The sequence below is a fragment of the Bombus vancouverensis genome, chromosome 3 (assembly GCF_051014615.1).
Source record: "Bombus vancouverensis nearcticus chromosome 3, iyBomVanc1_principal, whole genome shotgun sequence".
Lineage (NCBI taxonomy): Eukaryota > Metazoa > Arthropoda > Insecta > Hymenoptera > Apidae > Bombus > Bombus vancouverensis.
In genome coordinates this window covers 12288862-12312585 of record NC_134913.1, presented here as the reverse complement: position 1 = coordinate 12312585, position 23724 = coordinate 12288862, and the positions used below count along the sequence as shown (strand labels likewise).

Sequence of the window (23724 nt, the reverse complement as noted above, 5' to 3'; positions counted from 1 at the left end):
GGTTTGTCGCGTTGGAAATTGAAATGTTCCGCGGTTTAACGCGGCCCAGTCGCTAGACATCCTCTGGACCGTCCACATTAGCGTTAGGAGATCCATCGTGACGAAGAGATCGCGTACACCGTCTGGCGGCTCGATTTTTCGTTTTTCCCCCGCTGCGGATGTGTTTAATCTGGTGAGTCTAGACGAACAGAGTTCTCCGTCATTGTCCACCCTTAACGAACGTGTTCCTTCTTTGCTACGCTAATTTGCTTCTTCTTTGTTAGGTCTTACGAGTACTCGTTTATCCCTTCCCTTCCTTTCGTCGTAGTTTCGGTTAGTCTTCTAGAGTCGTGGTTTGTGTATTATATTTTAGGGATTGCGAAGAGAGATTTTTGCGAGTCTCGTAGCAAAATCGTGGCCTCTGAATCGCGTTGAATCGCGAGGTTAACGTTTGGAAATTTAAAAATTAGGATATTTGGAAGTTCGCGAATTTGTAGTTTGGAAATTCGCGAGCTCGCGAGTTTGAAACTTGAGAATTTGCAAGTTTATCTGAATGTTTGGGTGCTCGTAAATTGGAAAATCGAAGACTTCCGAACTCGGGGATTTGAAGTTTGTAAATTATGAAGTTGAAAGTTCGACAGCCCGCAAATTGAGAATTTCTATATTTGTGAATTCTAAATTCAAATATTCGGGAATTTGTTAATTTAGAAGAAACTTAAAAGTTTGAAAATGTCTTAATGTAAATAGAAAAAGAAAGAGATATCATTTCTTTATATTTTTCCAACGATTGAAGAATTTTGTTAAACGCTGAATTCATCATCCAAGAACAAAGCCATTGAATTGCAAACACTGCTTAATTGGATTCTTTCAATAAATTTTGTATGCACTTGTGCGTTAGTCATTGTTTGAAACAATTTGAGTGGTGCACAATTTGAGAAGACTGGAATTTTTAATCTCTTGGTATAAGATTAAAGGTTGTTGGAATTTTTATTAATAGAGTTAGGTATGTTTCTTCATTTCGCTTCTAATATTATAAATTGATCGTATAAAACAAATTGTATAGTAAGAATAGGAATACTGTACAAAGGGTCAGAGGAAAGATTCGCTGATATTAAATTGAATCTTGAATAGAACTGTGTATCGATAGCATCGTACAATGACAGAGAATTAGTAGAGTGAAATACATGTACGAATATAGACTGTGTTAGCACCCTAATAAAAACGCTATAAACCGTAATTGATTGGTGAAATACGAACTTGTATCAAGTTAAGTTGCTAAACTCTCTTTCTTCTTTTTTTCTTTTTATAACTTGTAATATAGAAAAAATATATATATACACACACACATATATATATATTACAATTTACTGTGGACAAATAAAAAGTGAGATCGTTTATCGGTATGGATTCTATATTTTTAGAATCTTTCTTTCAACGTTCAATTTTTATTTTAATTTAATATGAAACGTACGAAAAATGAAAAGCGTAAATTCATATACTGATATTAATTGTAGAAATTAAATTTCTTGCAATGTAATTTCTTGCAATCTTCTATTTTCAATATTCTCATTCCGTTTCAATGAAACAGTCAATTTTTATAAATTTGTTATTTTAATTTATTGCTCATGGATAAGAGATAAGACAGAATTTGTTGTAAATTCTGAACAATTTTGAGAGTCGTTCTTTCAAATATGACTTTCATGTGAATACTCGTGATTTTAACTGTGATACGATTATTTTAATCGATTATTCTAATCGATTATTTTGTGAAAGATAATCGGTCGTCGATATGATGACGCCAATTGGAATAGACAAATGGTTAAACTATTGCATAACGGTCGTCTCTCTCAGTCTCTCTTTGTCTCCCCCTACCCCCTATCTCTTCGATTGTAATATCCTTACTTTATTACACTTAGGACGAAGAGAACAGGAGTCGATTAAGAACAGAGAAATCTTATTCCGGATTTAAGTTAATTATTCATTTCTTTGGATGTAACAAAATATTGAAGAAACAATTAAATTATTCATGCAATTTCCTATTTCCATTTACTTTCGACAAAATGTTCAACGTACAGTATAATTCAACTCACAATTATTTACCATTACATTTAGGACGAAGAACAGGAGTCGACTAAGAATAGAGAAATCTTATTCCGGATTTAAATTAATTATTTGGATGTAGCAAAATGTTGAAGAAACAATTGAATTATTCATGCAATTTCCTATTTCCATTTACTTTCGACAAAATGTTCAACGTACAGTATAATTCAACTCACAATTATTTGCCATTACATTTAGGACGAAGAACAGGAGTCGACTAAGAATAGAGAAATCTTATTCCCGATTTAAATTAATTATTTGGATGTAGCAAAATGTTGAAGAAACAATTGAATCATTCGTGTAATTTCCTATTTCTATTTACTTTCGACAAAATGTTTAACATGCAATATTATTCAACTCACAATTGTTTACCATTACATTTAGGGCGAAGAACAGGAGTCGATTAAGGATACAGGAATCTTATTCCGGATTTAAGTTAATTATTTGGATGTAGCAAAATGTTGAAGAAACAATTAGACTACTCGTGTAATTTCCTATTTCCATTTACTTTCGACAAAATGTTCAACGTACAGTATAATTCAACTCACAATTGTTTACCATCGCAATGATCTAATAATATGATTTCAACTATCGTATCGCATGCGCTTCTGACTATATAGATGTCGATAACTGTAAACTATATATCATTATTTATATAGAATACAATAGAGCAGAATAATTATATCGAATCGAAAGATATTGAATTTGCATAATGTAAAATTTTCTACAAAATTCTTCTCATACCTGTCTATTCCTCCAAAGTTGACAGAAATTTTCTACATCGCTCAAGGTATCTAAATTTAAACTTCATAGTCCAATTTCTCTATGTGAAAACGAATATGATAAAATATCGCTCGGTCCAACATACTTAAACGAGCACGAAACTTGTCAAAATTCTCAACCGAGTTAAAAAAAAAAACAGGAAGCAGTACGAAGGGAAAAATTCTAACACGACTTTGGAAGTGTGTCCTTACAAAGGAATTGGTTGAATAATAATTTCAGAAGCAAATTATCTAATAACAATGTGTTTTTGTCTAATAACAATGATTGTGGAATTTTCATGTAACAATTATCGGATGGCAGGTGGTTCGGTTATCAGGTGGCACAACTCTTCAGTTCTAAAATTAGCTGACGCGTAAATATATTCCCGGTGACATTGTTTCGGTGCCGAGCGTTCATGAGCCGGTTGACGTGTTCCCCTAATGTACTCTGAGGAAGTAAGAATTAGGAGATCGATTACTATACTTAAGCTGCGTCGAACGCAGTGCGACGCGAGGGCGTCGCTCAAGTAGTCAAAGGTGACGCCATTTTCTATCTCTTCCTCTACCGAAATTTGCAAATCGAAACTTTCTTTTCCAAACTTTTGTAATCTGCGAAACATGGAATTATAATATCACTATAATACATTATTTTTGCGTTTATCTACTTATAATATATTATAGTTTCTTCTATAAACTTGGTATTGCGTAATGTTCTCTGCAATACAATGAAGAGAAACAGATGTGGTTTCACTTAAAAAGCTCATAGTTACGTGATGCGTACGATTCAGTATGACAGCAAACTAATTTAATTCAACATTGCAATTAGTATGCAACAGATATGATACAAATATAAAAAAAAACCACCCGAAAATAAATGGTTTGTGGTATGTATTTCATTTTTGAAAATACTTAAGACCGTGACATAGATATTTTTTATGTTATAAAAACAATGACGGTATTTAGGTGGCCTCTTTTAGCTGAGGCATCTCGCATAATATACGAAATGTCTGGCACGTGTATCATTCGCTCGATATATAGAAGCAATGTTTCCTTTTTCAAGAAAATGTCAATGTTTCTTTGACAAAAGATAGATTGCAATATCTGCAAGTGAGAGACATCGATACATAAGTACAAGTGTATAAAGTATGTAACAATGTAGCTTAGATGTATTTTCAAGATTCTTAGTTGTATCATTTGTCGTGCACATGGTGCACGTTAAGCTTGGTCGACAGCTTTGTTTGATATATGGCCGCAAATGGCTAAAAATCATAATAGTTACAATAAGGTGTGTATCTTTATAAAAAGGAAGATATTGTTTCCTGTTCTATTTCTCACACGTTTATTTACCTATGTGTTTTTTCTATTTATTTTATTGTATACCGAAGATCGGTCAATATTTTCTGGCAGTGAATTACGTATGACGTCTCTAGCGTGGACAAACATTTGAGCCAAAGTATACTGTTCGAAATACGCAATTCGAGGATCACGATTCTAGAGGACGAAATGAATCTTGACCTACATCTCACCTGAAAGAAACGATCTATCTTTTTTTTCCATACGAATGTACGTGGTAAATGGTTTGAGCGAGTGTTTTCATTTATTTTCCTAGTTTGAGTTGCGAGCGCCACGATGAAAGTTAGCTCGCGAAGTACACGGAGCAAATTGAGAATATTAAACGAGAAGGAGAGAAAATACAGGGTGTGCCATAACACATGGAACCCTACCTCAGGAGTAAACACGAGACACGAAAACAATGAAAATGTTCATACAGACATGTGGCCCGTCTGACCTTGTTCCAAACTTGTAGCCATCTTTGTGTTACAACAATCCTCGATTGCTTACCTTTATGAGAGGCCCTCGAAATGGCCTTCCCCGGCTTTGTATCATTTGACATGCGCCTGGAAATTCTGAAAGTCAAGCATTTGTGGATTTATTTCAACAGAAACGTGGCTGTAACTTAAAGAAACTTAAATAGGACACGTGTTCGTGTGAACGTTTATGTAAGCGACGAATGTATAATAAGCGCATGATCTTTTTATTAGTTCGAGTAATCTGTGCAACAACGATCGACTGTGGATGAATTATACGTAGATGTGATCTTTTTCGTAAGGAGGAAGTTCGAGATTTGAAACCCGAGGAAGTTTAATTGCGCTTAATGCGAACACTCGACGTAATTGCAAGGAATTGGGCATGAATAAATTATGGGGATATTTGCATGAGTTTTGAGCGATACTTGGATCGTTACAACGGCAGGAAGAATATTGTATCGTTTTGAATATTTTGTTACAGTAATGGCCGTTTAAATTACAATTTCAAGCTCGAGGCAGAATCAACTCGTTGTTAGTAACAAATTACTGAATCTACGATTGAATAGTAAACTTGCAACTTTATTAATTTACTTCAGGGGAATTTAATTATCGAGTATGAAAAGATCATAATAAATAAACTTGTAATCGAATTCATAACGTCGTTTGGTTCTAACAAGTTTCACGTTTTGTAGGAGAAGTCAGCGACAAGGAAGCAAGGAAGTCAGTAAACACAGACGACAGAATTTTTTAAGAAAGAAGCAACCTTATTTCCGGCGTAACAGGTGAGCGCGATCAAGTTCACAATTTAGTACTAATTACTATGGTAGAGAAAATATTCTTACCTTAGTTTCATTTATTATACAGGGTGATTCTACGCGAAAAAAGAAGTCGAAAATATAGAATAAAAATGTTTTTTCTTTTTTTTAAATTTTTCCATCGAGACAACTATCTACAGTGAGATCCGTTATAACGAGACGCGATGAAGTGCACGCGTACCGAGCGAAAATTCAAAGTCGATTTTCTCGAAAACAAAGCCTCGAACGAAAAATTTTTATTCTATATTTTCGATCTCTTTTTTCGCGTAGAATCACCCCCTTTCCGCTTGTACCACCAGTTACCAACCACCCTGTATTATATTATTCGTTCATTTGTTGTAAGAAATTATGATAAGTAGAGTAGGAATATTTATGTATTTTTCGGAAACTTAAATGTAGAATTAGAAACACTCAAAATATCTACAGTGCATAGTGTATTATACCTTTTATTACTGTTTCGTAAAAATAACATTCATAAAAAGAAAAATTTGCAAAAATATTCACAGTTTAGTAATTACATTATTATTATTATTATACTATTAGATTCTAAATATAATTTATTAACAGACAAAATATTACACGTAATAGGAAACTATTGAATTTTCACCGTATCGAACTTAATTTTCTAAAAAATGCAGCATCAAATGACAAAATTCTGTTTCACGATTTCCATTTAATTTTTCACGCGAAATCGCCTCATTTAAAATATTACTAATTATGAGATTGCTAGTTACGGGCTGTTACGTGATATACGTTTGTAGCATAACTTAGTTCGTCGGAATATTTTTCGATATGGACATTCAAAGATCAACTATATATACCTACATACATATTTTATTAATTTTTGCCTGCTGGTTACAAGACGAGGTTGATTTACATACATTTCTCATTCACACTCCCATCCAACCTGAATACAGAATAGCGTTCAGAGCTTAACTATTAATACTCCTGGGTCTTCTGAAAATTTATTTCACCATTCTGTTTTACGATTTTGACTTAATTCTTCGCGTAGAATCATCCTTGTTAAAATTACTGCTAATTATATAATGCTATTTATGGCATGTGCACATCGTTTCTAGCTTAGTTCATTGGAAGTTTTTCGGTATGAACGTTCAAAGGTTGAGTATTAATGGTCGGAACACAATGTCAATGACCAAATGAAATTGTTAACCAGCCGGTCGTGGCTGCAACATCGGCTTAAACGCCGTTTTGTACGCGATAATAAGCACCACTGACACAGATAAATGAGCGCCGAATTTAACTTGTCGCATTGAACCAGGCTATGTCAACGATTCGTTCGGCGTGTGAAGCCGGTGTAAGTAAAGCTGCATTGCTTATGCACTTTATTGGTTTTAATCAACGTTTTAAGTAATAGAGACGCATAAATTGATGATAAAATAATAATCACAAATTTAAGGATATAAAATTTCTATCACATTCTTATGGAATTATAGGAGTCGTAACGGGGTTGAAATTTGTTATTGCTTATTATAGTTCTTATTAACAAATATTCGTAGGTTTTAATTTATTAAAGCATTCGAAAGTAAAAGTATCATTGATTCAGTAGGAATTTCAAACCGAGGATTTTTAAATTATTAACAATCTAATTGTACATTTACTGAGAAAATTTCGTCATAATAAAATAGATGAATTATCGCATATTTGTATAGATTTAATAGATTTTCTGACGTCTTAGTATTAATCAAGGTATAACGTATTAACAAGAGTTTTCAGTTTTTTAACAAACTCGGTTTGTAAAACAATCGGTCGATTATTCAACAATTTGTAGAAATCGAAACGTTTCTATTTACTGTCGATAGATGATCGTTTCGAATGAGCTAATTATTGCTAGAATTTTAGCTAAATATAAAAAATATAGGAATTGTTAAACGATATGTTCCATTCTGCAATTTGTATTTACGCAACAAGAGGATTAAATGCGATATTTAAATAAATTAAACTCAACTCGATCGGAAAGTCTATCTCACATACCGATCGCTCTTTATGCAGGTAGTTGGAATTAGAGTTGTAGATTTGATGGTTGATGCAACTAATTTGGCAGTTCTACTAGTTTCTGGTCTGATTAGTTTGACTATTTCTGACGTTGAAAAGTAAGACAAATTTTTCACACGAAGGTAAATGATAGTAATTACAATTTTTCCGGAAAAGCAGATAATAAAAATTAAATTAAAGTCAGTCAAACTAGAACAAAATTTAATAATTATGAAAAGAATTACTACGTCTGAATTTTCAAGTCTCAATTTTATTTCCTTTTAACGAAGAAAATCGTAATATAACATTGAAATGAGAAATCGCATATATTTAAGATTCTTCCATATTTTCCTCCAACTTAAGAGACTCTTTAACGATTGTATCGGATACAATCCGAGGGACGACCGTTCATTCTGATTTTAACACGCCATTGTGTTTCCACGATTGATCATTATTCAATCAAAGGGAAATCGTGCACCGGTTCAAGCATTCTAGCCTCTATTCTGTACGCTTCATACGATAATTAGATAATGATTTCCTTATTTCTGCATGTTTTCGCGTTTCGAAGAATCAGTTCAGCGTTACGACGACACAGACTCTGCTTGCACCAATCTAATTGCTTTGATTTTGCAATATTTTCAAGCTTCTTCAATTGGAGACCATCAAACATATCCTTCAAATCTTCGTATGTAACGTATAAAACAAGAATATACAAAATTTCGTACGTAATATGTAAAACATATGTAATACAATCTAATTGTTCTTATAACTTCATTTTCGTTTTCAATTAGAATGTCTTATTTACCATTTAATGTTATAATAAAAATACTAAAAGTTGCTCGCGTTTCCTATCTGCCTTTTAAATAAAATTATATCATTATTTATCATTATTTATTTTCATAATTTTCTAGATATAAATTTTATTTCTAATTTAGAAACCAGTTCGATTAATGTAAATCGACGTAAACCCATACGAGTTTTTCTTTCCCTTTTTAAGTAACGTTAAATTACACGAAACAACGAGTAAATATTTTAAATTCAACGCAGAAGAATATTTTATTGCGATAGATGTCAGGAGGGTTAAATTAACGCAAGACTACGATAAATTATTTACAACAAGTGGAGCAGAAAGTGTATGTTCTTGAAATTCTAGATGATTACCACCGATGCCTTTCTTATTAATTATAAAAAGGAGACTTTAATCTGGAAATGACGTTTACAAACAGACAAAATTAAAAATAAACGATTCATTTACTCTCCATTAAACCATCTTCTTTTCTATCACACGTTATTTATCAAACATCATCGGAATAACTTGCAAAAATTGTGCAGTTTCCTAATTCTTCAAGAAATTTCCTGAATCTTTAAAAAATAATCCTTTCACCAAAAACCTGATTAAGGTACATTTGAATTTTTAAAATTTGTACAATTTCTTCCAGACCTTCTTCCCATTTTTTTTGAGAAACGTTCATTGCACGAAAAAAAGCAATAGAAGATAAAAGCTGCTTCTTGTCCAGATCTATAACTTTTGTTCGACGTTTGTTTTTTGACATAATCGATAACTTAGAAGATACTCATTAGATAACTGTTTCTAATGTTCAAGGGACCAGGGCACGATGAGTTGTCGCGAAAGAAACATCGAAAAAAGATTTTCATACAGTGTAAATAAGAGCCATCCTCTGTAAGCTGTTCACGTCGAAAAATTCTGTGCAATCGCGTAGAAAAACTTTTGATATTGGTCTGAGACGACGTTCGTGCCGAACGTGGATCAATTGTCCGCGTAGCAAACGGCGAAGTGAGAACGCGCGGTTGCTATATAACCTTCAGTAAGTTAACTACACATTTGACCTCAATGCAATAATTAAGAGCAATCAGTTCGCGAAAGAATGTGCTAAAGCTACGCGCATCGTCCGCGGATCCGAACAGATTCGCGATGATGAATTGCCATTTTTATCGCATGTAAATATGTACGTCGTCTTGTTCCATATCGGCAAATTGATTAGGAGCTTTAATGCAGCAGATCTGGGTCGTACCTTTCATCCTGACGCGTTTCATGTATCAGTTTCCGTGAACAGGATGCTGATCCTGTATCTTATCAATCAAACAATCAAAGATTCACGTAACAAGAAAGAAGTATTTTGTGTCTAATTTAATAATAGAAATAAAAAAATTGATGAAATTATAACGAAGTCAGCATGAATCACAAAATACTTGGGCACTAGAATTTCAAAAATTTCAGAAACTGAAGTTAAGGACTCGTATGAAAATACTATTATTATTGAAATAATATACGACGATAAGTAGAAATAACAAAATGTAGACAAACACATAAGCATAACACGCGAATGATCTGTTTATACGTGATCATTAACGACGACCATGCTTCGTGAAATTTCTATTTCGTCGTTTATTAACAACCTATTTAAAGGGCTAAAAATACAGGATACTCTTTATCCAAATTAGCTCAGCTAAATATCGTATCGTTCCTTTAGAATTTAACCATCATCTATGCCATCTTTGAGCGATGAACGAACTTATCAAATTTCATTATACATATACATATACTTGAAAGTGTTTTATATAATATATACATAAAAAATTTCTAAAAGAAAAATAGAGAAACTTCTCAAGTCAATGTGTCCAGACATAACCAGCTGACCTTTACGGATAGTAACTTTTAATTCTGATAACTATCGTTTCTTTTCATCGATTTCTATATACATTTGATTTAATAAAATTTTCCGTGATTTTTCTGTGAAAAATTTAGAAGCGGCACGAGAGACTAATCGACAAAGAGAAAATGGAGAACGCCAAGGAGGAGACGATAAACATGCAGCTGATCGGTTCTGAGAGTCCGTACAAGTACGTCTGATTCTACTTCAAAGTTTCTGTACCAAAAACCCAGAAGAATTTATTCAAATTGACAATAAAATGTATTGTAAAAGTGCATGATATTTTCACGTTATTCGGTGTCTCTTCTCTATTGCTTTTAATTTAATTGTGTGCTATGAAAATAGTATTTAGAATTCGCGACATGTAACGTTTGAAAATTCGATAAATAAAAGTACGGGGACGTGGATTGCATTTGCGAATTGATACGGTTGCAGAGTTAATAATGAAATCGCCGGAAGTGGTATAAATGCATCGGAAGTTCCAATATCGCCGACCACAAGCCCAGAAGATTACGACCCTCACAAACATCGAAATAGGCCAAATCCGACATCGTGAGTATTTCAAATATTTGCCAATAGTTTTATCAAATGTCTACCTTGTACAGGAATTTCGAGGAAGATACAGCTTTTTATTCCAAACATTTCGGAACAAAATAGGCTACCTTATATTTCGTATACGTATCAGTCATTTAGTCATAATTTAGTATCTTTAAATATTCATAATATGCTCTCACAATCTGCGACCTTCTTATATCAAACGCATTCAAACCTGATTCAACATCGTCAAGCACACTGCTACGTGAAAATTCCAATGAATTTCACCTCTTTCAAGTTAACAACCATGCTAAGAAATTACATGCACAGCATTTCAAGTTTCCAATTGCTGACATTTACCAAAATTAACTTGCAACAACCTGCCTTTCTTCAAAACAAAAAATACACCCTTTCGATCTTAAATTTATTTCAACACAGACTTTAAGCAAGTGACAACTTAAATTCGAATAATTCACAATTCATGTTTGGTGATGTATTGGTTCGGTTAGAATTGGTTTGACAGATTTTGTTCTAAAAAAAAAAAAGAGACCAGATACAAAATTGGTAATATCGCATCCTTTGGATGTTTTTTAATTTTTAGAAACGCGGAGACTTTGATACATTTATTAAAAGGAAGCCTGGGCACCGGAATACTCGCGATGCCAAACGCGTTCTGCAACAGCGGCCTCGTGACTGGTGTTATATCCACAGTGATCATAGGGGTGTTGTGCACTTATTGTTTGCACGTACTAGTGAAAGCTCAGTACAGACTGTGTAAACGGTTAAGAGTTCCTATATTGAGTTATCCACTGAGTATGAAGCACGCTCTAGACCAAGGGCCTTGGTGTGTCCGATGGTTCGCACCCTACGCGCCGTAAGTACCCACGTTAGTTTCACTCACGTGTGCAGACACTCATACATATACTCATTCACCCATATACATAACGCATAGTTATCATTTACGAATCTTCTTCATCACGCAACTTCTAACCTTTGAAAGTTTAATTTGTCAACATTGGAGATGCCAATTGACTTATACCAAAGTAACCGAAATGAAAAATATACAGTGAAGGGTAAATGTACACGTATATGGGAATAAATATATAAATGAGAAGAACAGTTTTTAATATAGGAAATATTATTTGTGTGTTTCTAAAAGTGCATCGAAAATGTTGGAAACTTTTACGAAAGAGTAAAAACCGATTACTTTGTTCCGGTCTTTATAGCGTTAAGAAATAAGTTTCCATTCGATGCGACAAATTTTTAGCCGGTTCCATAGAGATGATAATTGATATTTGCTTAGGTTGCTGAATGAAATTAATACGAGGTGTGGATTCTCATTTACGATCCACCGATTGCTACGGATTAACATTTCAATTAGAAAATGTCATTGGTTTCATGTTTTTGATATTTGCATTTGTTGATTGGATTTAGGATAACAAAACGGTTTAATTGTTTCAAGAATTTTCTAAGGGTAGTTACCCGGTATAATTCTTCGGAAATTGTGAAGAATCTTTTTGGCCGACTCAACAAAATTGTGTTTCGAAATAGGAAAGAGAATTTGATAGTCCGATCGTAGTCCGAGGCGTAGTCTTTGTCTGATCATAGCCGATCGATTCTACTTGCTGCGTATTCCGTGCAGTTTCAGGCAACCTCGAACGATTGAATAATAATTATAAATCAAAGGAATTTATTGCAGTATTGACGTATTTTGGAAAAGACAACTCTGTAAACTGTACTTTTGTTTGTGTGTCTAACGACCGAACAGGTAAAATTTAAATTTAACAAAAATCAATTTAAAAGATTTCTCGAAGTAAATAACGAACATTGTTTCATTCTACAATACATATATATATACAGGGTGGTTGGTAATTGGTGGTACAAGCGGAAAGGGGGTGATTCTACGCGAAAAGAGAAGTCGAAAATATAGAACAAAAAATTTTTTTTTAATTTTTCCATCGAGACAACGATCTACAGTGAGATCCGTTATAACGAGACGCGATAAAGTGCACGCGTACCGAGCCAAAATTTAAAGTCGATTTTCTCGAGAACAAAGCCTCGAACGAAAAATGTTTATTCTATATTTTCGACTTCTTTTTTCGCGTAGAATCACCCCCTTTCCGCTTGTACCACCAGTTACCAACCACCCTGTATATATTCTTTATTTTTCTTAATGTATTATGTGTACAAACAAGAAAGGAGATTGTTTTACAAAAGACTTCGAATAGCGTAATTCCATGCTTCAGGAATTTAAAATTCCTTTCTCGCTCGCATGCAAAATTAATTCGTTCCATTTTTCATATAATAATCGACATCTCTATAATACACACTATAATTTCAGTGAATTCGTACTAATATTATTATAATATACTGATATCATATACAGATATCCCCCGCATAAAACACGGTATTCTTACAACACGAACTCGCTCTAACACGGTTTAAGAATCGGCGAAATTGTAGAAAAGGGAACGTAATGAAAATTTTGTCGGATGTTTCTTAGTCGAGCAATCGTGGTGTATTGTCTCAGATTATTGTACGGAATTTCTGAACATTGAAATTTTTAATCCATTTTTAGTTCTTCGAGTATTAAACTCCTGCACAAGACATTTTTTTCGCTATAGGGAAGCTTTTCTCATAAAGATAAATAGTATTAGAATGTAATAAGTTAAGTCAATTGTTGATAACTTTGACACTTTTCGCAAAACACGGCATTTTTTCGATATCTTATTACCGTGTTATACGCGGGATATCTGTGATATTAATACATCGCATCAACAATGTACAGTCGTCATTATTAATCTGCAATCAAGGAAAAAGAAAGAATTCTTCCTTCACTCATAAGCACACGAAGCACGCACAAAATCATCTCATCAAGCGGCACGACAATCTTTTTTCAACTATAACATGAAAGTTGCTATTATATTTGCAGAGGACTCGTAGACGGGTTCATGATTGTGTATCAATTGGGAATATGCTGCGTTTATATCGTATTTGTAGCGTCGAATATCAAGCAGGTAAATAGCTGGTGCCATAGAACAACTCTGCTCGCCAAAACGATGGCGGAGTAGCAATTTATAAATCCTTCCTCTTAGAAAATAAGAAGCTAGATAACGAAAAGAAGAAGAATAAAAATCGCAGAAACAAGGAAAAATACCAACCGACCAACCAAACAACGAACCAGCGTATAATAAAACAAAGAAAAAAAAAGTTAAAAATTAATCTCTATAATTAAATAATCGAATAATATATTCACGTAAATGTAATTTATCGTGATGTAAAATGAAAGAGTTAATTAATAAGAAAAAGAAAGGAAAAATGGAAAAAGATAATTCTTTGATTGGCATAACCGTTCGAAATTCATTGATATCCTTGTCTTTCGTTCTTCTGTTGATAAATGTAGGTGGCAGACCAGTACTGGGAACCTTTGGATGTTAAAACCCATATGCTGATTTTATTGCTACCGCTGATTTTGATCAATTACGTTAGGAACCTCAAATTACTGGCACCGTTCTCCACCTTGGCGAACGCAATCACGTTCGTTGGACTGGCGATGATCCTAGTGTACATGTTTGACGATCTACCGTCGATCAGCGAAAGAGAAATGTTCGGTTCACTGAAAAATTTCTCACTTTACTTCGGCACTACGTTATTCGCTCTGGAAGCTGTCGGTGTGGTAAGTTTAATTCGCGTTTCGTTTCTCCCTTCCCTCTGTCTTCTTCCCCTTCTTCTATGTCGATCGATGTTTAATCGTTTCGTTGTTTTTACGTAAAGCATTTAGTTTAAATTCATTTTTAAGTCTTCCTTTTTTATTGTCTGTCGGATGTTCCAAGTTTTGATCGTTTCTACACGTAAAATTGAATTTTTCTTCAGTACGATCGATTTTTATTTTGCTTTTTCGTTAGCTTCCTCTTTTTAAATTTATTTTCTCTCGAAAGTTACGGAGTGGACGTCGACTAATTCTTTTTAACCGATATCGTAAAGAATTTAGCTTGAAATTGAATAGTAATCTAGAAAATTGTATAGAATTTTTTTTTTTAATTTAATTTTATAGTCTCCTTGTTATCGTAAATCACGCTATAATTTATCGAATAATTCAACTATTAAAACCACCCCTATGAACAATTTACAAAGCTTTCCCTAAATCGACATTAAAAAATTCCACGATTAAGTGAAGCTATTTTCCTCGAAATCTCTTCTTTCGATTTTCAATTTCTCAAATCGTAGAACAGAAAGATCGTTTTAAAAATCCTAAGCATTAAATAATCATTCATAGAAACACGTACACGTGATCGAAAGAAACGTGAATAGAATATTTTCTACTACGACGAAGACACGCAATTTAGAACAATATATCGCTCGACGCGTGGCTTTTTCAATTTTACCATACGTACCCTCGATCGATCTATCATTTGGCCTCGTCGATCATTCCCTGTGACTGTTGGGCAGAAACGAGTAGCCAGCGCTTAGAATAGATCAACGGCGCCGCTGTATCGTTAATAAACAAATAACTGGCCACTTATGGAACAACTTTGAGATTGTCGTGATCAGATCATCAGTGCGTCAATGCAATCCCTGCTGTTATTTCTCAGATGTTCTCAGCCGCTAGCGAGGATCACAGTGACTCTCAGATTCTATTCCACACATTCAGATCGTTTTTGATCACGAAAATGCAGACTGCGAGGATTATGAAAATTCAGTTACCAAGATTATGAAAACTCGCTTATGAAAGTTACGAAAATGCAGATCTTTCATTTAATTAAAACATTAATTTAATTTAATCAAGATTTCCATACAAATAAGTCATGGAGTATGAATACCGTGAATTCGTTTATGATCTAACGTCGACTAGGAATTGTTTAGAGATATTTTTCGACAAATAATGTACGACTAAGTACTATTTGAATAATTTAGATGTAAAAAAAGCACGTGCTAATAAAAAATCGTTTTAAAAAAGAATGATAATTCCAAAGGATCCCTGTTTAACTGTTGAATATCGTAATAAGAACAAAATAAACTGAATGTGTATTGTTCAAATTACTGTGACACCATGAATAGAGTATTTTCAGAGTTAGAATTTTTCTTAAAAGAAAACAACCACGTAAGAGATACTTTTCCATTGCAGATAATCGCACTGGAGAACAATATGAAGACTCCACAATATTTCGGAGGGTATTTTGGCGTTTTGAACATAGGAATGACGGTGATCGTAGCCCTGTATATTCTTATAGGGTTTTTCGGTTATATAAAATACGGATCTAGCGCCAGTGGTAGCGTTACTTTTAATCTACCCGCGGATGAAGTGTAAGTGAATTTTGTTTTACGTTACCTTTCGTGATACTACTATTTTTTTAAAGTTACCATGATATTTGATTTTCATTCTTACAGGATGGCGCAAAGTATCAAAATAATGTTCGCCATCGCCATTTTTATCACGCACGCCCTTCAAGGATACGTTCCAGTTGATATTATCTGGAACACTTATCTCGATCAAAAGATACAGAAGAGGAAAATCTTCTGGGAGTACGTCTGTCGGACTGTTATCACTTTAGCCACGTGTAAGTTTACCAAGGGAATTCCGCGGTTCGAGTTTTAATCGTATTTTTATCGCTGTTACTTTCATTAATTAATATACAGTATTAGTAATACTAACAAAAACACGATCGAAGCTCGAAGAATTATAAAAGGAAAATTATTCCGTATATAAAATGTAAGAAAACAGGCGATATTTTAACCTCTTAACCTACGATTTATATTCGAGAATTTTGGGCCGAAAACGTAAACAAGCTATTATACAGGGTGGTTGGTAACTGGTGGTACAAGCGGAAAGGGGGTGATTCTACGCGAAAAAAGAAGTCGAAAATATAGAATAAAAGTTTTTCGTTCGAGACTTTGTTTTCGAGAAAATCGACTTTGAATTTTAGCTCGGTACGCGTGCACTTTATCGCGTCTCGTTATAACGGACTCACTGTAGATCGTTGTTTCGATGGAAAAATTAAAAAACAAATTTTTATTCTATATTTTCGACTTCTTTTTTCGCGTAGAATCACCCCCTTTTCGCTTGTACCACCAGTTATCAACCACCCTGTATATTATATGAAATATTATATTTGGCCTGATCCTCGTACTACGGGCTACGCCCGTAATGGTTACGTTTGGCCCGATTATCGTACTAGTTGTAGGTTAAGGGGTTAATATCGAGATTAATTTTTATTAGTAACATTAATGAAAACCCTAAATACCCTAAATACGTATGCCGATGGATTACTGCGCAAAGAACTTTTATACGCAACAAATAATTCTCGACTGTTTCTTTGTGCCGTATAAAAATCACATTTATATCTACTTCACAAATTCGTCGAAAATAATATTTCCGTTCCTTTTTGTCTTCGTTTCGTTTCAATTATTGAACGTCGCATAAGCCACTTGTCGTATTAGCGACACAGGAGCGAGGTTTACAGTTTGTTGTACAATTTTGCAGTACGTTTTTATACATTGTATCGTTTCAAGAATCATAATTCACCTTTATCTTATATTCCCAGAAATCAATGTACAATTCGTACTGAATTTTATAATTTGATAAAGATAATACGACGCAAATTATCTAATTGCAACATACCCTTCAACTATAATATTTTCCTCGCTGAAACGCTAAAAGTGGACATACGACGATCGCGTAGTAAGCCATCGATATTTTATACGAAAGGTGTGCTGACATTTATCAATTTGCGAGCGTGTGTTATCCGATCATCGTGAAAATTAACAATCAAAAATATTCTTTTTGCAGTCACTTTGGCCATCACAGTTCCCAGATTGGCCCTCTTCATCTCCCTGTTCGGTGCTCTCTGTCTGTCCGCCCTTGGCATCGCGTTCCCAGCGATCATCGAGATCTGCGTGCTCTGGCCGAACCGAGACTTCGGGCCTTGCATGATCATGTTCATCAAAAACATATTTCTGATCGTATTCGGTCTCTTGGGCCTCGTGATCGGCACGTACGTCAGCATCGTCGAGATAATAAGGTCATTCAAGTGAAGTTCGCGAGCGATATTTAGGCAGGAACGATCGAAGGAAGGCAGACAGTTTGGTGAAGAGGTAGGAAAAGCAAAAGAGAAAGAGAGGCAAAGAGACGAAGAGTTTGGGAACGAGCTTGCTCGAGTATCGAGGACGAAGTCACGGCTTCGTTACAAGTTTTATAGCTTAATGAACGGCGCCTTTTAGGTAGACAGGTTATCTCCAATGCGGCTGGGAGTCGTTCTTAGTGAAAACATTCGCGAGCAATGCATTCCGGAAATGCTTCTCGTCCCGCGTGATCGCCGCCATTGTTAGAGCACTTAGGCCAAGTTTAGATGTTTTATTAAGAGTTAACGGCGAAGAGTCGTTCAGTGTTGGGTTAAAGAAATATCGTGGAAGTCGATGGGGCTCTTCGACGTTCTTTCGAGTTTAATTGGAATTGGCGGTTGCTGATGGAATCTCGCGGAGCATTAATCTACGTATTTATCAACCTAATGCGAGATTATACCGCACGTTCCGTTTAGCTGATTGTTAAGGGTTTTAGGTTCGAATCGTGGCGAATGTTTGTAGAATTTCTCATGTTACTATAACGTATATTGTGTATTGGGGGAGGAACGAAATCGGAAGGGGATTGTTCGAGAGACATTCTCTAGAAACGATCAGATGAATGTAGAAAGTAATTTATAGATTCTTACTTTTGTTTAAAAGGTTCTTTTATATTAATGTTTCATTCTATCTCTCGTATGATATTTTCGAGTTGGAAATTTTGTAATTTGAAGAACCTTTCGTCCGAGTCTCTAATTTGATAGAATTCTAATATACAGGGGTAACTGTTGGCACAAGCGGAAAGGGGGTGATTCTACGCGAAAAAAGAAGTCGAAAATATAGAACAACAATTTTTCGTTCGAGGCTTTGTTTCCGAGAAAATCGACTTTGAATTTTCGCTCGGTACGCGTGCACTTTATCGCGTCTCGTTATAACGGATCTCACTGTAGATCGTTGTCTCGATAGAAAAATTAAAAAAAAAATTTTTATTCTATATTTTCGACTTCTTTTTTCGCGTAGGATCACCCCCTTTTCGCTTGTACCACCAGTTACCAACCACCCTGTATATTCTATAGAATATACTATATTTAAATGTTTGTTTTCAATTAGGCTACGAACTTCCAAAGAAACGGGTACCAGGATTATTGGTATATCGTAATGGGTATATCGAATTTCAGGTTTCAGAGTTTAGCCGTGTGCTCTTAACGCGTGCAATTTGGCCTAGTTTGGAATGGAGAAAAGCGCAGATATATCATTCCAGTCGAACATAGTCGTTGATGAATTTGAAAATTCCACATTATTGTTCAAAAGGCCTCTGAACAGCTTCTAAGCTTCCGATATAATAATCGGATTTTTTATATAGATCATGAAACTATCGAGCAAACATTGATTTATAAATCTGTTGATAAAAGTAGCAAGACTTCGACTATATAAACAAAAAACAAAATCATAAGTATTATTTTATAAGTTATAAACAAAATCATAGTATTCACAGCTATATCGATGGAAAAGCTTCCCTTTCGAATTAGAAGTATATTAGGTCAAACGAATATCGTCCATTTAAATAATACACACAAAGAAGAGTGCCCCAGTAACACGGTGCCTATGTAAATGATTAATACCTAGCACACTTTAGTTGCACTGCCTGAGAGCATATTAAACAGAACAAACGTGTTCTTTCAATTGCTCTTATAATCCGAAAGTATCTGAATTAATTACACGTAGAAAGCCAAGTAGACGATCTGTAAGATTTAACGTCGTAGATGATTAAGACGCGTAATTTTACAAGCCAATTCTAATTCAAAGATACAATTATTAACGATTGTTTATGAAATTGAATTTGAAATGTTCAACCATTCGACTTCCATTTTATGTGCAATTTTATACGTGGTCTGTTTCAAAAGTAATGACGTTGCTTCATTCGTAATTTAGATTTGTTTTTGGAAGAATATCTCGAACTTTTCAAACCAGTTCAAACAAATTTCCAAGAACATTGCATTTTATTTCTAATACAATTAATTTGGTTCCTAATTCGAATTTTTGCAGAAAAATATTTTCAAGGTAATTTTTTAACCATTTAAAGAGATCAATCCTTGTCTGATAAACTACGTAATCTGTTTCCGTATTTTTGGAAATTCTTTTTCTCGGAAATTTCGGTAACTATACTTTCAGAAAAGATCGTTGATCTGTAATTCAAATTTATAAACAGAAATATCTTCGAGAAATATGTTTCCAATTATTTTAAAGAAATAAATCCTGTAAGATTGTATTCCATCTCTGTATTAAAAAAAAAAAATCTTTTCCACAAACTCTTGAAAATGTTATTTCTAAAAAGAACTACACATGCAATTTGATTACTTTTGGAACAGTTTCATAATATCAAGCGATTGTTAGGTAGAATCATACGATGCCTAACACTGAACATAGAGCGCTCTTCGGAGGAAAAAGAAACAAAAAAAAAAAAAATAGGAAAATTATAAAAAAAATGTGGAAGAACCGTCGCGATAAACGAAAACCTGTGATCGAAGATTTTATAGAGGAACGGACGTTGCATTTCTACCGAATTGTTGATTGTCGTCGTTGAACGAGTTTACAAACGTACATACGGGTGTTGATTGTTCTTCAACCACGAAACCGAGATATGTTTTTGTATTTCGTTCAAGAGCTTTTCTTTCGTTCTCGATGATACGAGTACTTACGTTCATTCGAATGTGATTCAAATGTTGACGAAAAAATTGGATTCCTTATATCTCTCATTTGAGAAAGCACAAGATTGGGAAAACGTGCAAGAATTAGTACTAGTATTACCGAAGAAGTGACTATAAATATCGAGAAAGTAACGTATAGTCATTGATTACACACATTGGCGAGAAAAAACATACGAACTTGAGTTGATATTACTTAGGAGGATGCTGGTAACTAAAAATCAGGAAAACAGTGTGTAGTCACTGACTATAGGCATTATCGAAATTCGTATTTTTAACCGAAAGGAGTTTTAAGTTGACAAAGTTGAAAATAGGAGAAAGACTGGTATAGTCACGAAGTCTATGTCAACCGAGCCAAAAAATTTAATTTTTTATATAAAATAATTTACAGTCACGACTATAAAGTGAGGAATCCTATACTTTTATCGACTATACGATCTAGGCCAGAGAAACATTTTTGTTGGAAATAATGGTATTTATAATTACGACTATAAGACTTATAATTATTGATTACGAAGAAAAGTTTCCATTTTATATCATTTTATAATAATCTGTTATATAAACAGGGTGTAAAATAGGTAGTTAAACTATGATATCGTATCTTGCTCTTCCTAAGGATCGACATCATATGAACATATATGTAGAGATTCAAACAAACTTTCTTTGTGATGAGAAAAGTGATAGTAATACCATGTCTGAAACCACGTGTGAAATAATGATCTTTCTCCACGGTGAAAGCAAAGTTTAACTAACCTATATCGACTGCACGAATCGATTATCTCCAATCCGAGCCAAAAACTAGCAAATTCTAATCATCTCGAATTTGCCCAATCATAAACAATTATGTACTCTCTTCAAACAAAAAAGAAGATTAAGTAATTGTTGAGCGATAACTGAGAATAAGATTTTACACGCAAATTGCGTTAGATTGCGGATTTTTATGCATTTATGATAAATTTTAAGTGAAGAAATTCGCAGAATGCATATAATATACATAAAGTATTCAAATTTGAGTACGCGTCATAATTTTCAGTGGACGAACAAATTGCCATGCCTTGAGCTTCTTTAGTTCTCTTTATAAATATATGAAATTACATAAAAATTCGCAATCTAATTATTCTACAGAAATATAGAGACAGAGAATCCTGTCAACGTTTGAATCACTTGTGTGCCATGATCGTACGCTAGGACGAAGAAAAACAACGAGACATAAACGGCCAACAATAATAAATAAAAGAAGGAAGGTCTAACCTATAAGCCGGCTGACGCCAGCAATGAAAACCGTAGCTCATCGTTAATGCCTTATTTTCTATTCGTTCGTGGCGTTTGTATAATGCATGATACTTGCGGCTGCGAACCAAGCAGGCTGAATCAAAGATCAAAGTTTAATAATGAAGAAACGTACCGTGAAAACGAGACGCACCGCTACTTCTGTACCACCGTCACTGCCGAGAACTAGCTCGGGTCATCGCGCGTCGTGATGACATACACACACAATGACACGTTAAATAACACACGAGTGAAATTGAAAGACCGGTCACGACCTCCTCGTTGAACGATCCGCGAGAAACGACATCTCGTTCGACATTCACGCGGGACCGACACGAAAAGTCCCGACGCCACACGGATTCGCTCGAATCATCCTCTCCACTCCTTCGCGCTTTCGACGGGGCTACATACAATCGACGATCGCACAATCGTATTTACGACCTTCCGTTCGATTTTCGTTCGCCGCCTCTGGGACGCTTACCGAAAACGAAATTTCGCTCGGTTTGCTTCTTTTCGATATTAATCGATCGTCAGTGGCGGATCTAAAAACTTTTCTGGGGGAAGGGATTGCTTAAAAGTACACGAGTATATTTTTGAATCTTCTTTTGCAAGGTTTAAGATCTGTTTGTAATTTATATGTTAATATCTCTATCTGATACTATAAACTAAATAACTAAATTTACATTAATTGTATACTTAACAAATTTTCAGAATCTGACACAATATTCTTACATTTTATTACTCTTAGGGGACGCCCCTATCGCTCACCTCTCGATCCGCCATTGTCGATGGTAGCTACTATCGATTCGTTTTCTTCGATTACTCTGGGCAATATCGTTGATCGATGAAACTGTTACAGATGACACTGTTGCTGGTATTAAACGTTTTTTTAAGTATTATTATTAAAGATTCTTTTCAATTATTTAATTATAAAGAATAGAAAAATATTAAATATTCTTTTACTATTAGGTTGTTGCATAGTGAATGATGTTTCAAGATAATTTAAACAAATTCATATCTTTGTACTGCATACAGTACTCTTGAAAACACTAAAATGAATTATTTTAAAAATATCGTCAAACCAGTGGAAGAAAGCAGACTGAAGTCATTTGAACAAGGTAATACGTACACAAAAACAGTTGTTGAATGTTTTATGATTTCGAAATAGCCGAAATAAGAGTTCAAAGTAAAGTGACATTTATTTGTTATGCAACAGTCTGATATTAACCTCTTCGGTGCGATCGTTGACTTTAGCTATCAGATATAATCATACTTATATAGTAACAATAATATGACTAACCTCGTCTATAGTGTCATAATTATATGAGTAAGATAATATTTTCTTTTGCATTATTCCTGTTTTTAATATATTTTTCTATTTATTTAAAACAAATAGAAAACTCTACACAGAACAATTATGTTTTATTAAAAAAACACGTGTTACAAAAAAGTAATTGTACTAAAATGACTATCATACCGAAGAGGTTAGAAATACTTCCCTCTCATTTCAGTAGCATTTTAACGTTCGTTGCTTTGTTAAGTATTTCGTAATAAATAAATGTTGTAATATCGTTGTTAATAATCATATGTTAATTAAATATTGAATGGTTAGGAATAATGATATTATAGTATATAGAGTTGCACGTTGGAATGAGAACTGTAGTAAACTGAGAAAGAATTGCAAAGGCGATATTGCTCGTTGCATTAGACGTGTATTATAATACGTATATTGTTAATGGTTCCTGTTGAAAATTTTCGAAGGGCAAAAATGAAAATCGAAAATCGTACTTATGGATTTCTCACGATTACGGTAACGATTGGTGCAATTAACTTCGCGTCTACGAAGCGTTTTTAATCGTTATTTGCCGACTGCGCCGACTTTTAAGTCAGGAAACGATCGTCAAGAGTTGTATGTTTCTAAAGATTTTTTCTTAAAAGATCTGCATTTTTCGCGTATATTTTAAATCTGAAGTTTTCTTTTTTTGTTTGTTTTTGGTCACTATATTTCTGATATAATAAACTCTCTATTCTTA

General features: G+C 34.1%; 1 protein-coding gene across 3 annotated transcripts in view; it reads left to right on the top strand.

Annotated features, from left to right (window-relative positions):
* The window catches only part of LOC117154214 (proton-coupled amino acid transporter-like protein acs), a 27401-nt gene extending 3677 nt beyond the window's left edge, over window positions 1-23724 (top strand). Inside the window, exons 1-10 of one of the 3 annotated variants that reach the window (XM_033329006.2) lie at window positions 37-172; window positions 5341-5430; window positions 10223-10317; window positions 10563-10679; window positions 11263-11535; window positions 13594-13678; window positions 14065-14337; window positions 15787-15965; window positions 16050-16219; window positions 17449-23724. In XM_033329006.2, the coding sequence (XP_033184897.1) occupies window positions 10256-10317; window positions 10563-10679; window positions 11263-11535; window positions 13594-13678; window positions 14065-14337; window positions 15787-15965; window positions 16050-16219; window positions 17449-17693 (1404 nt within the window). In that variant the 5' untranslated portion in view covers window positions 37-172; window positions 5341-5430; window positions 10223-10255 and the 3' untranslated portion in view covers window positions 17694-23724. Of the gene's footprint in view, window positions 1-36; window positions 173-4927; window positions 5262-5340; window positions 5431-10222; window positions 10318-10562; window positions 10680-11262; window positions 11536-13593; window positions 13679-14064; window positions 14338-15786; window positions 15966-16049; window positions 16220-17448 lie in introns of those variants that run through there. The other 2 variants (XM_076617218.1, XM_033329007.2) reach the window with 2 other exon arrangements.